The 12,261-nt window shown below is 51.9% G+C and overlaps 1 protein-coding gene across 1 annotated transcript in view; it reads left to right on the top strand.

The window, feature by feature from the left end:
- The first annotated feature begins 371 nt into the window (after nt 1-371).
- LOC130882396 (cholesterol 24-hydroxylase) overlaps nt 372-12,261 on the top strand; it is a 28,547-nt gene continuing 16,657 nt past the window's right edge. Inside the window, exons 1-3 of the mRNA XM_057782411.1 lie at nt 372-627; nt 8,636-8,716; nt 9,353-9,434. Coding sequence (XP_057638394.1) covers nt 509-627; nt 8,636-8,716; nt 9,353-9,434 — 282 coding nt within the window. The 5' untranslated portion in view covers nt 372-508. The remainder of the gene's footprint in view (nt 628-8,635; nt 8,717-9,352; nt 9,435-12,261) is intronic.

Below are 12,261 nucleotides of genomic sequence, written 5' to 3'. Positions count from 1 at the left end.
AGAGGCCTGGAATGCACGCGGAGAGGCATTTAGAGGTGCCAAAGGGGCGGAGCCAGCGGGCTGGATTTGCGCCGCCGCCTGGGCAGCGTGCGCCCAGGAAGCGAAGTTGCCAGGACAACGCGTTCTGGGCGGGGCCAACTTCGGGGCGGAGCCTGAGTCTAAGGGAGGTGATAAGGGGCGTGGCCTTGAAGTCTAAGAAGATAGCGAGGTCGTGATTGGTGAATACTTCCTGCTCTGGGCGGGAACGGCGTGGCGGCTGGGGCTGGGCCTCGAAGAGGGCGTGGTTGTTCGGGGGCGGGTCCCGCGAGCTGAAGCCGGAGGCGGAGACGTGGTTGGCGGCTCCTCGTGCCTGGGGCGGGGTCGAGCCTGCGGGGGCGGAGCCGAGCGGCGGGGGCGGTGCTGGCGAGCGCGGGGCCTGGGGCCGAGGCGGCGCGCGGCGCTGACAGCAAGTCGGTCGCGGCCTCCGGCCCCCTCGGCACCCGGCGCCGACCCGGCCGGGCCCGGAGCCATGAGCCCGGGGCTGCTGCTCCTCGGCAGCGCCGTCCTGCTCGCCTTCGGCCTCTGCTGCACCTTCGTGCATCGCGCTCGCAGCCGCTATGAGCACATCCCCGGGCCGCCGCGGCCCAGGTGAGCGGGGGGTGGGAGGGTAGGGGTGGGGGTGGGGGCCTGGCTGGGATGCTCGATCCGGGGGGTAGACTAGGGTCTAGTCCGAGCCCGCGTCCGGGCTGGGGATCCAGTCTCGCCGTGTACGCGCGGCCAGCTCGGAGACGCAGGCCCGGAGAGGGGCGCTAACTATTCTTAGTAACAAATTACTCACAGCCGCAGCAGCTGCTGGGCGCCCACCGCGCTTGGCTGGGCCGCACAAATGTGACGGCAGCGACAGTCCTGTCAGGTAGGCGCTGCTGTGACCCCATCGTTCAGACCTGGAGACTGAGGTGCGCAGAGGCGAAGTCACCTGCCCAAGGTCACACAGTTGGTAAGCCTTGATTTAAACCCAGGTCAGCCTGCTTTCAAAGTGGGTACTGCTAACTTTGGGACTTGGACAGGGCCACTTGTCCAAGTACAGACCACTGTACTTTTGTCACATTTCCCTGTGTCTTTGTTTCTGTCCTGGGACATTTCATTTGTCCTCAGAATTTCCATTCCTGGCCCTCACCCCAGTTTACCAGTGGTCCCCATTCAAAGCTAACCCTTCTTTTCTTTTCTTTTTTTCTTTCTTGAGACAAAATCTCTCTACATGGCCCTGGCTGCCTTGGAACTCACTATGTAGACCAGACTGGCCTCAAATTCACAGAGAGATCCCTCTGCCTCTGCCTCCCAAGTGCTGGGATTAAAGGCATGCACCACCATGTCAGGCGAAAGATTTCTGAAGGTTAGAGTCACTGTGTTATGGCAGTAACCTAAGGACTTCCCATCACTTTAGAACTCAAAAATCCAATCCCACATGAAGCATACTGCAAAGCTAGCAAGGCCCCTGCTGAGTTCACAGTCCCACTCAATACCTGTCCCCTCTTGTCCCTTTTGCCCCAGCCTGCCTGTCCCCTACATCCCTCCACTGGATCTTTCTAGTCTCTTTCTCGGGCTTATGGAGGCTATCTTCTTGATCTCACATCAAACAGCTGTCTCCAGTCACTCTGTGTGAAGTCTTCCCAGCCCTGGGTGACTTACAGGGCCATTATCCCTGAAGTTCCCTTCCTCCTACCTGTTGACTGTCCCCATCCCAGAATGTGAGCCCCAGGAGGGCAGAGATGCTGTGCTTGCTTGTGTATCCCCAGTGCCTGGCATATTGCACTTATTCAATAAATGTTTGTTGAGTAAACAAATAAACAGTGGTATTAGACACACTTTTTTAAGACCTCTGGACATGAACATTCTGGAAGGTACCATTTCCAGTCATGGCTGCCTGAATTCCTGCTCTGAACTCAAGAGTAACCCCTGTGGCTGATGACATAGGGAGACAACTTTTCTTTTCCCTTGGCTCTCTGCCCTCCCTGTGCCCTCCTTCTGATCTTGGGGGGGGTCTCCCTGGGACCCCTGTGCCTTGTTTAATTAATGTTTATGCATTCTACCCCACCTAAATAGGCCTTCCCCTGGCCAGCATGGCTTGACTAGAATGCTAACCCCTTAGGGAGGGGGCCTTTTCCTTGGACCCCTGGATGTATTATAGTCATCTCATAGATCTGTAAATCACTGTGCCATCTCTTGCTAAGTGTCTGTCTCATTCATGTGGCGTCCTGAACGTCTCTCCCAGCAGCATCTGGTGCACGCACATGGTTCAGAGCTGGATACAGAATCTCCAGGTTTTGTTACACACGACTGTTCTGTTTCCAAGCCATCCACATCCACTCTCAGAAGCAAATAAGCTTCTGTTTTTCTTATAGTCTCTTCTCCTAAACTCAGGGGCTTCAGGGCTCTCAGAACTGGTGGTCCAGAGAAGGCAGAAGTGAACTCTGGCCCCTCTCTCTTAAAACAAACAAACAAGCAAAACAAAACCAAAAACCAAATGTGATACAATGTGCATACTTTAAAATCTAGCCTTTGAAAGTGTTTAGCTGAGCCTCAGAGTTACATAACCATCATCAGTAATTCTGGAACATTTCTCTCACCCCCAAGAAGAAATCCTGTATCCCTTGTCTAGCATGCCCTGTCTGCCTGCCCCAGCATCCGTACCACCGCTCTGCATCTGTCCCCGTGGATGGCCTGTACTAGACACTTCACGGGAATGGAGTTATACAATCTGGAACCTTTTCTGTCTGCCTTCTTTCACTTAGCACGATTTCAAGGGTCGTCTCTGGAGCAGTATGTGGCTGTCTTAGTTTGCTTCTATTGCTGTGATTAAATAAAAAAAAAAATGACCAAAAGCAATTTTGGGAGAAAGAGGTTTACTTCACCTTGCAGGTTACAGTCCCTCACCTGAGGAAATCAAGGCAGGAACCTGAGAGCAGGGACCTGGAAGCAAGGACTTGGAGGCAGGAACTGAAGCAGAGACCATGGAGGAACGTTGCCTACTGCCTTGCTCCCCATGGCTCACTCAACCTGATTTCTTTACAACCCAGGATGGCACCACCCACAGTGGGTTGGGTCCTTTCCCTATCAATTACTAATGCCCACCCCCCGCAACATGCCTATAGGCCACTATGATGGAGGCATTTTCTCAGCTGAGGTTTCTTCCTCTCAGATGACCCTAGCTTGTGTTAAGTTGACAGAAACAAACACAAATCCTAACCCAAACAATCTGTATCTCTCTGTTTATGTTGTCTTTCTCTCCATCTTTTACACCAGAATCTACCTGGGACTTGCAGGTGTGTTGAGGGCGGAGCAGTGTGAGGAGACTGACCATAACTGGATTAGACTCTTTAGTAGGTGAACTGAACAATGCCTAAGTTCAAAGATCTTGGATTCAGCCAGGCGGTGGTGGTGCGTGCCTTTAATCCCAGCACTCGGGAGGCAGAGGCAGGCGGATCTCTGTGAGTTCGAGACCAGCCTGGTCTACAAGAGCTAGTTCCAGGACAGGCTCCAAAACCACAGAGAAATCCTGTCTCAAAAAAAAAAAAAAAAAAAAAAAAAAAAAAAAGATCTTGGATTCAAACTGGATTGGTGGTCAAATATAAACCTAAACTAAATGAAAGTTCTGGAATGTCTTCCAGCACAAACGAGAGGCTCTGGCATTTGAAGCCTGCTCATCCCATGGTTGATAGGAAACCTGTGTAACAGTGTCTGCCCTTTGGTGTTCCAGAGCTTTGCCAGCTTGCAAGCAAGGAGCTTTTTGTGTGCAAGAGGCAGCTGCTGCACCCCCACCCTGCCCTCCATCCTCCTTACTCTGCAGGAGGCCCTCCCCGCAGTGTGCCTTCTCTGCTTTAAGTACAGCATCCCACTGCCCTGGTCTATGTAATCGCTGAAGACTGAAGCCCAGCATCCCAACCCTCCACAAACACTTCCTGCATCTTTGTTTCTCTGCCTCTGCTGTAGTCATCAGCCCCTGCTCGCCTGGTCCTGTTCAGTGGGTGTGACTTGACGATGAAAGGTCTTCTTTAACCTAGTTTTTATTAATTTTTGGATAGATGTCTTGCCATTGTTTCCTGGATGGTCTGGTGGAGAATTTGTTAGTCTTTTCTTCCCGCTCAGAATTGCTGGCTCATGAGTCGGCTAGGATGAGGACTGTTCTACAAAGCACATACAGGACTTAGTCATGTGAGACTGTCACTCCTGGTCCTGTTATGTGGTGCCATCCAATGGACTTTGAGTTTACAGCTGAGCATTAGGTACCTCTGGTACAAGACACAAACGTGGCTCTTACCTTCACACATCTGTGGTAGATAGCTCGCTCCTAACCACTGTAGTGATGCCCCTTTGGTGGTCTCACAGTGGACCCTCCAGATGGGTACTGTTCTTTTTCTGCCCAAATCTACAGAACCCTTGGGTACTCACCTAACCAGTCACTCTTATGGGGAAAGCATTTTGCTGGGAAGTGTTGCCCTACCCTGCCTGCCCTGCCTGATCTGCCTGCCTTCCTGTCTGCCCTGCTTGCTGGCTTTCCTGCCTGTCCTTCCTGCCCTGCCCTGCCTGTCTGCCTGCCCTGCCCTCCCTGCCCTCCCTGCCCTCCCTGCCCTGCCTGCCCTGCCTGCCTTCCTGTCTACCCTGCCTGCCCACCCTGCCTGTTTGCCTGCCTGTTCTGTCTGCCCTGCCTGCCCACCCTGCCCTCTTCTGCCCTGCCTGCCTGTCTGCCTGCCCTGCCTGCCCTATGCAATCTGTCACCAGGGCTAAGACAAGTAGCTTCTGTCTGTGTGGAGTCCCAGTGTTCACCTATACAATCTTACCTGCTTGTTTCCAGAGCCAGGTCTTCCTGCTTGTTTTCTCCCTTGCGTCCCCTGCTGGAGCCAGAAGGAACAACAGCCTCCAGATTCTCTTTTTGCCTGGCCTTCCCAGGCTGCAGATGACCTAGGTGTAGATTTTGGGGTCAGGCAGGCCCAGGAGGAGAAAGAGGACCCAGACTCACAGAGGTGACTCGAGACTGAGAACACCACCCCCAAGTATGCATAGTTTTAGGAGTGACGAATAGATGGTTCTGGAAATGCAGCTCCATAGTATGTGATGTTGAAGGCTCACCTTTCTCCAAGGCCCCTGACTTGGCAGTGACCTCAGTTGCCCTATACTTCCTGCCCTAGTACATTCACCCACCCCCTCTCCAGGCAACTTTCTTGCTGTCTTGCCTTCCCTCAGCCCTGATGCCGCCCCCTCCAATCGCATGCTCAGTTTTTATTCTCGCCTCCTACTTCTTCCGGCAAATAGAGTAACTGGGTGGAAATTCCTGTCCTGACCTCTGTTGCCCACCCCGCCCCATGGCCAACGGGCAGCTTCCAGCTGCTCTTGCGAGTGACCACTGATGCCTCGACCAAGACCAGCCTGCCCCCCCCCCATTCAGCGGCTCTCCCAGCAGCACCTCCTACTGCCTACACCACCAGCTTTCTTTTGTATCTCCCCCATCTTTATATAATGTGCCGCACCGATCTCTGCCATGAGAAAACCTGTCTCTCCACCCTCTTGTCGCCCCCAGTTTGTGCCCCCTAAAACACGCCCTCTAGCAGACCCTGCCTGTGGGCCCCAGGCTCTCTACCACTGACTCTTGAACTCACGCCTGTCTAGTTTGGGCCCCTGCCTCTCTACCCATGTTGCTGAAGCCAAGACCAGCCCCGGAAGCCCAACCCTAATCCCCACCCCTGCAGAGTGGGGTACTTTCTCTGCTCACTTCACTCTGCTTCTTCCTACCTGGTGGCACCTGCTCAGTCTCGGTCACTCGTTTTCTGTCTCCATGCATCCCTGTGGCTTCATCTGGTTACTGGCTGGAACGTGTCAACTTCCTGTGAACCCTCAACCCTGAGGTTAGCATGGAGTCTTCTCTGAACTCCAGATGTTAGCTCTGAGTCCCTTTCCTCTATGGCAGTGGTTCTCAACCCTCCTAATGCTGTGACCTTCAACACAGTTCCTCATGTCATGGCGAGCCCCCAACCATAAAGTTATTTGCTACTTCGTAGCTGTAACTTTGCTATGGTTATGGATCATAATGTAAATAATCTGATTTGCAACCCCTGCCATGAGAAAACCTGTCTCTTCACCCTCTTGTTGTGGGGCTGTGGCCCTTGCTGTGGCCCTTCTTTCTTGGGCCATTAACTGGCACAGACTAGCGGGTCCACAGCCATGCTTCTGAGTTCATCTGCCTGTCTCAAGTTGTTGGTTCTGGGACAAGAAAGGAAAAGAAAGTAGCTCATGGGTCAGGTCCTCTCTATGGAGGATGCTCATAGAGAAAGGAGCTAAGCCAAAAAAATGAGGAACCTCTGGGAAACCGAGGCACAACTTTCCTTGCAACTCTTGGTGCTTGTGTTCAGTCCATGTCCCCCAGATGTCCCATGGTCTGAGGAAGCATGGTCTGATGGGTCCTGCTCCTCTTATAGGCAGGCCCTGAGAAGGCCCTGGCACAATTATAGAATAGCTATGATGGCTTGTAGCCCATAGGCATGGCTCATCACCTGAGGAAATGGTGGATTCCCTCATTAGCTAGTTGTCCAGGCCGAAGGTCTCTGTCTTACTGACCCACACCTCTGTACCTGGGCTCTGTCTTTATCTCTCTCTGGCGCTGCCCTGGTATGCTGCTCTTTACCTTTCAACTCTCTGGCTGCTGGTGCCTCTGATTTTGTCTGGGCCTTGACCTGCCCTCACTTCCAGTGTGGCTATAAAAGATTCATTTAACGACCACATCAGACTCTCTCTCTGCTTTACTTGAAACCCACCAGTGACCCACACTCCACCAGGGTCAAAGTCCACAATGTCCTCCAGCGTCTGCCCTCCCACTTTGGTGATGCCATCTTCCAGCATTCTGCTTTAGTGTGTGCATCTCCTTGCTGTCCAAGCGTATGCTTACCTCAGGGCCATTGTACCTGCTGTTCCCATTGCCTGGAGTGGTCTTCCCTCCTATATCCATATGACCAAATCTCTCACAGCTTCTGTGTCTCAGCTCACAAGCCACCTTAATGTGTGTGTGTGTGTGTGTGCTTGTGTATGTACGCATGTGTGCGTACAGGTGTTGTGCATCATTTGTGTGTAGTGTATGCAAGTGTGTGCATGTAGAGGCTAGGGATGTCAGAAGTCTTCTTTAGCCACTTTATACCTTTTCTTTTTCTTTTCTTCTTCTTCTTCTTCTTCTTCTTCTTCTTCTTCTTCTTCTTCTTCTTCTTCTTCTTCTTCTTCTTCTTCTTCTTCTTCTTTTCTTTTGGTTTTTCGAGACAGGGTTTCTCTGTGTAGCCCTGGCTATCCTGGAACTCGCTCTGTAGACCAGGCTAGCCTCGAATTCACAGAGATCTGCCTTCTTCTGCCTCCTGAGTGCTGGGATTAAAGGTGTGCGCCACCACTGCCCAGCTTATACCTTATTTCTTGAGGCAAGGTCTCTCACTAACCAGTTTGGCTACACTAGTAGCCAGTGAGCTCTATCTCGCCCTTTTCAGCATGGAGATTGCAGGGTGTTGCCTACCATGCCTCGCCTTTTTTTTTTTTTTTTTTTTTTTTAAATCTTGCTGCTTGGAATCAAAACTCAGGTCCTCATGCGCACATGGCGATCTCTTTAGCAGCTGAGTTCTCTCTCAGCCCTTCAGTGACCCTGTAAAGGGGATGTACCTTCTCTGTATTAAATGTCACTCCACCCCACCTGTCTCTGTGGCTCTGCTGCTCTATTTATCTACCACTATCTGGAATCTCTTGCCTCCCCACCCCACCCCGAGTCCTGGGGCTGCAGATATGCACCACCTCCCCTAGTTGATGTGATTCCTGAATTCCGGGGAACCCAGGCTCCATGCATGCTAGGCAAGCACGCTACCAACCAAGTCACATCCCCAGCCTGGTTTCTTTTCTGTGTCGCCTATTATATATGCCTAGATAGTCTCTGGCACCCTATTTTAGTGTATGTGCTGCCAAGCCAGCGCTCTCTGGCATGATAGATTTACTTTCTTTTGGTCTCTTCCTGGATTCTATGACCTAGACTTCTCCAACTGTAATGTCACTGCAACTCATCCAAGAGGCTGCAGTGACAAAGAGCAATAAAATCACACCGTGTGTGCACTGGAGATGTGCATCAAGGTGACAAGCAGCTGTGCTTAGGATCTGTTCCTCACACTGAAGACGACATATACCATCCCTTGATGGGAAGCCATGGGCTCATCCTGGTGCCTGCTGTACACTTCAGGCAGATGGCCTCGCCATGCCTGTTTCTACCCCACCTGTAAACAATGGCGATAATGGTTATGGTGGTGTGTAACCTGGCCAGGTGATGTTCAGGATCATGGGTAAGGCTTAGTGTGGGACCTGGTACGCAGTGAATATCCCATAAGTGTCAAAGGCCACTGAGTCCTTCCCCAGTGCCAGCCTTGGACCTCTCACAAAGGGGACAGAAGTAAGACTGCTCTCTAAGAAAGCCTTTGGTACCCACTACACCAGGCTTTGCACCACTGGGCACCTTCGCCTGGTGCCCTCAAGCCAGCACCATGCCTCCCCCAGCCTCAGTTCCTAAGACCAACTCACCTGGTCCTGAGGGTGAAGGGTACTGTTTGAGAGTGGCCACTACCAGGCCTGATGTCTCGCTTTCTTCTAGCTTCCTTCTTGGACATCTCCCCTATTTTTGGAAAAAGGATGAAGCTTGTGGCCGTGTGCTCCAAGATGTGTTTTTGGATTGGTGAGTTCCAACTTGTCTCTTGTTCTTACCCTGGGTCTCTCAGTGGGAACCCCACTTTGTCTAACCCACCACAGAAACTCCCAGGCTACCCACCATGCCCCAACTCACTCCCAGTTCGTACCCCAGGTCAGTTTTTCCCAGCTGGGCACTCCCAGCCCCTGACCTTCCCCAGGGCACACGTGCCTCGCAGCATCCCTGAGCACAGAGGCAGATGAGGCAATGTGAAGCCAAGACTTTTGTTGAACAACTGAAGAACCTTAGAACAGCTGTTAGAATCTCTAAGCCTCTGGTAAGTTATTGTTTGAGGGGTTGTTTTCTATCTCTCAAAGCACTTCTTAAACACATGATATTGCTTAATTCCTGGCACAAGCTTTTGTGGGCAGAGGAGGGTATTTCAACTCTCCTTTCATGGTGTGAAAAGTGAGGTTAAGGGAGTCTTGACTTAGCAATGAGTTAACAACAGAGAAGAGACACATGCATCACACCAAGCCTCCTGGACCCCAGAAGAAGCTCTTGCAACTAGGGCTGAGTGTCTCTTGGAATGCAATGTTTCTGCTCCTCCTGACAGTGGGGACCGGCTGAGCCAGGGTTGATGGTATTCAGGCCTGGGGAGTTGACATGCACTTTGGTTCCCAGGGCAAAGAAGTATGGTCCTGTTGTGAGAGTCAATGTCTTCCACAAAACCTCAGTCATCGTCACGAGCCCTGAATCAGTCAAGGTAGGACGTGGTTCCCTCGTGCTGTCCTTCCCTTTCCCTGGTTTGCAGGTGACACTGGGCTCTAGGAACCAACATTGCCCTTTTAGCCAACCTCGTCTGAGTCCTCTCCAAGCACTGATGTATTATTACAGGCTTCTCTGTGTACTCCAACCACACGATAAGTTTAATCTCCCCAGAGATGGCCATGGCCATATTGGTGCAAGGGCAGGCGCAGGCACCCACCTCCTATACAAGAGGACTCAGATATGACCTGGGGCAAGCGGCCTTATTTTTCTGGGTCCCAGTTTGCTTCTTCACCAGTACGATAGTCTCTCACAAGATGGCTTAAGAACTGGACTGGACTGATGTATGTGTGAGCCCGCTAGTCCATGCCTGGCACACAGCAACGCCTCAGTAGATGGCGCTGTTCCCATAGTGGACTCGTGAGTGTGGCTCTCCGCATGCAGGGTGGCTGTGGTGACCCTGAGAGAGACAAAGTACAATTCAGGGTGTTTGTGTGTGTGTTTAAGATTTGTTTTTAACTACGTGTGTATTTGTACATCTGTATATGGGTCTGTGCATGTGAGTGCAGATGCCTATAGAATCCAGAAAAGGGCTCGTATCCTCTGGAGCTGGAGTTAAAGGTAGTTGTGAGCTACCTGATTCAGGTGCTGGGAATTGAACTCAGATCGTTGTTGAGAACAGTAAGTGCTCTTAACCTCTGAGCCGTCTCTCCAGCCCAGTGTTAGTGGGTTTCGTTTTGTATTGCTCTGGTCATGCTGGGAATAAAGCCCAAGTCCTGGGTCCTACAAGGGTGCCACCACTGAGCTCAACCCAAGCCCGAAACTAGAACTTCATGGACACATCAGGGGACAAGTTGGACAACCATGGCATCAAGAACAAAGTTAAAATCACTTAAAAATAGTGGTGGTGCACTCCTTTAATCCCAGCACTCTGGAGACAGAGGCAGGGATGTGAATGAGTTCAAGGCCAGCCTGGCCTACATCGTGAGCACCAGGTCAGCTGAGCTACAGAGTGAGACCCTGTCTCAAAAAAATTCCTTTAGTCGTCGTTTCGCTTCGTTGCAGGAGCTAGACTCCATCCTTGCAGACGAGTCTGGTCCATTCCAGCCTTGACTGAAGGTCTGTAGTGAAGGCTAGAACAGACCTGACTCTGGACTGAACCAGCCCCTCTATGAGGGAAGAGCCACTCTGGCCTCTCCTGAAGCTTGTGTCTGAGGTTGGTGTGCTCTGGGCCAGGCAGCCTCAGCCACCTGTTGTGTGTGTGAGCCCCGAGACCCTCAAAGCCTATGGCTGCCCATTCATTCTGTCACCTGAGGTTTCAGTGTCACCGTGTGTGCGCACACACGTGTTCATGAAGCAGCATGCGGCCCTCAGGAGCTCTTTCCACACACAGCTCCCCTTCAGAGTGCTGGCCTGAAACTGCCAGCCTCCTGTGGCCTGCCTGGAGCCTAACCTCCGACTGTGCCACTTAGCAGGCTGCTGGGCTGTATCTGGGCTCCTTCAGTGCCTTTGTCCTGGAATTGGCTGGGTGGAGAGCTAGGACGGCCCTGGGTCACCATGCCCGTCCTTGCCTTACTTTTCTGTCCTTCTGCTCCACAATCCCGCATTGCTTGTCCGAGCATCTGAAAATATGCACTTTATACATTTCCTTTTGCCAACTTTTCTGGTTATTTGCAGCAGTAAGTCCTTAGCTGTTATTGCCTCACCTGTGACATTAGTAGAGGTGACCAGAGGAAGAGGTAAGGTGTGGGGGTTTCCCTGTGTATGTCTCCCACCCCCAAAGCTCAGTAGTCAGTCATGGATTCTCAGCCTCTGGAACAGCAGGCTGTGGGAGATCCTGGGGGTGACATCTCCATGGTGGGGACTCTAGTTTAGTGGAGGAGGGCACACAGATGTGGGGGACCTTTGAGAAGAGTAGGAAGGTGACATTTGCTGGCATGGTCTTGGCCAGGTGGGTGATGACAGAGCTTGAATTGCAAACTGAAGTGTGTGTGTGGGGGGGACTGAGGTCTCTGGGTTGGGTGAGAGACTCTGACGTCTCTCATGGTACAAAGTCAGCCACCTCTGGGGATTCCTGTCAACTGAAAGCTTGGTGTGAGACCCCAGGACGGAGTCCACCAGGAGCTAGTAGCCCTGGAAACTTAGTCTCTGACTGGGCCCTGTGGACTCCACTGCCCACCCCACTTTCACACATCACAGCTGGGGTGTACCTTAGAACCCAATGTTCTCTCTGTTCACCTGGCTGCAGATTGCCTGGTTCACCTGTACCCACCCAAACATTACCTTTCTTCAGCTTTTGTTGTTTTGTTTTTTTGACACAGAGTCTAACATAGCCCAGGCTGGCTTCAAACTCACTATGAGGCCAAGGATGATCTTGAACTGCTGACCGTCCTGCCTCCACCTCATGTGCTGGCATTATAGGTGTCCCTGGGCACTGCGGATCCCAAGCTTTGTGCTCACCAGGCAAACACTCTAACTCGGCGGCATCCCAAGTCCCGTGTGCTAGTTTCAAATCTCTGTTTTTCCATCTGTGCGTAAGATGAACATAAAACAGCTTGTGTATCTGAGGGTCGGTGGAGTAGGAAATGAACTGCAGGATGTTGACGTGTCCTTGGTATTTATTGAGTGCTTGCTGTGTACCTGGCAATGTTTTCAGCTCTTTTGCTACAGAGCTAATTTATTTCCCACTACAATGTGGACCAGGCAGGCACCTTTCACCATCATCCTCAGACAGGACCAATTCATCCAGGGTGGTGGCATTAGCAAATATGGAGCAGGATGCTGAGCCCAGCCCAAGCCATTTTCTACTGGGCCCCATTGCCCAT

Source organism: Chionomys nivalis, chromosome 10 (genome assembly GCF_950005125.1).
Source record: "Chionomys nivalis chromosome 10, mChiNiv1.1, whole genome shotgun sequence".
NCBI classification, from domain to species: domain Eukaryota; kingdom Metazoa; phylum Chordata; class Mammalia; order Rodentia; family Cricetidae; genus Chionomys; species Chionomys nivalis.
The sequence above is the reverse complement of the archived record's forward strand: the minus strand, read 5'-3'. Positions and strand labels throughout refer to the sequence as shown.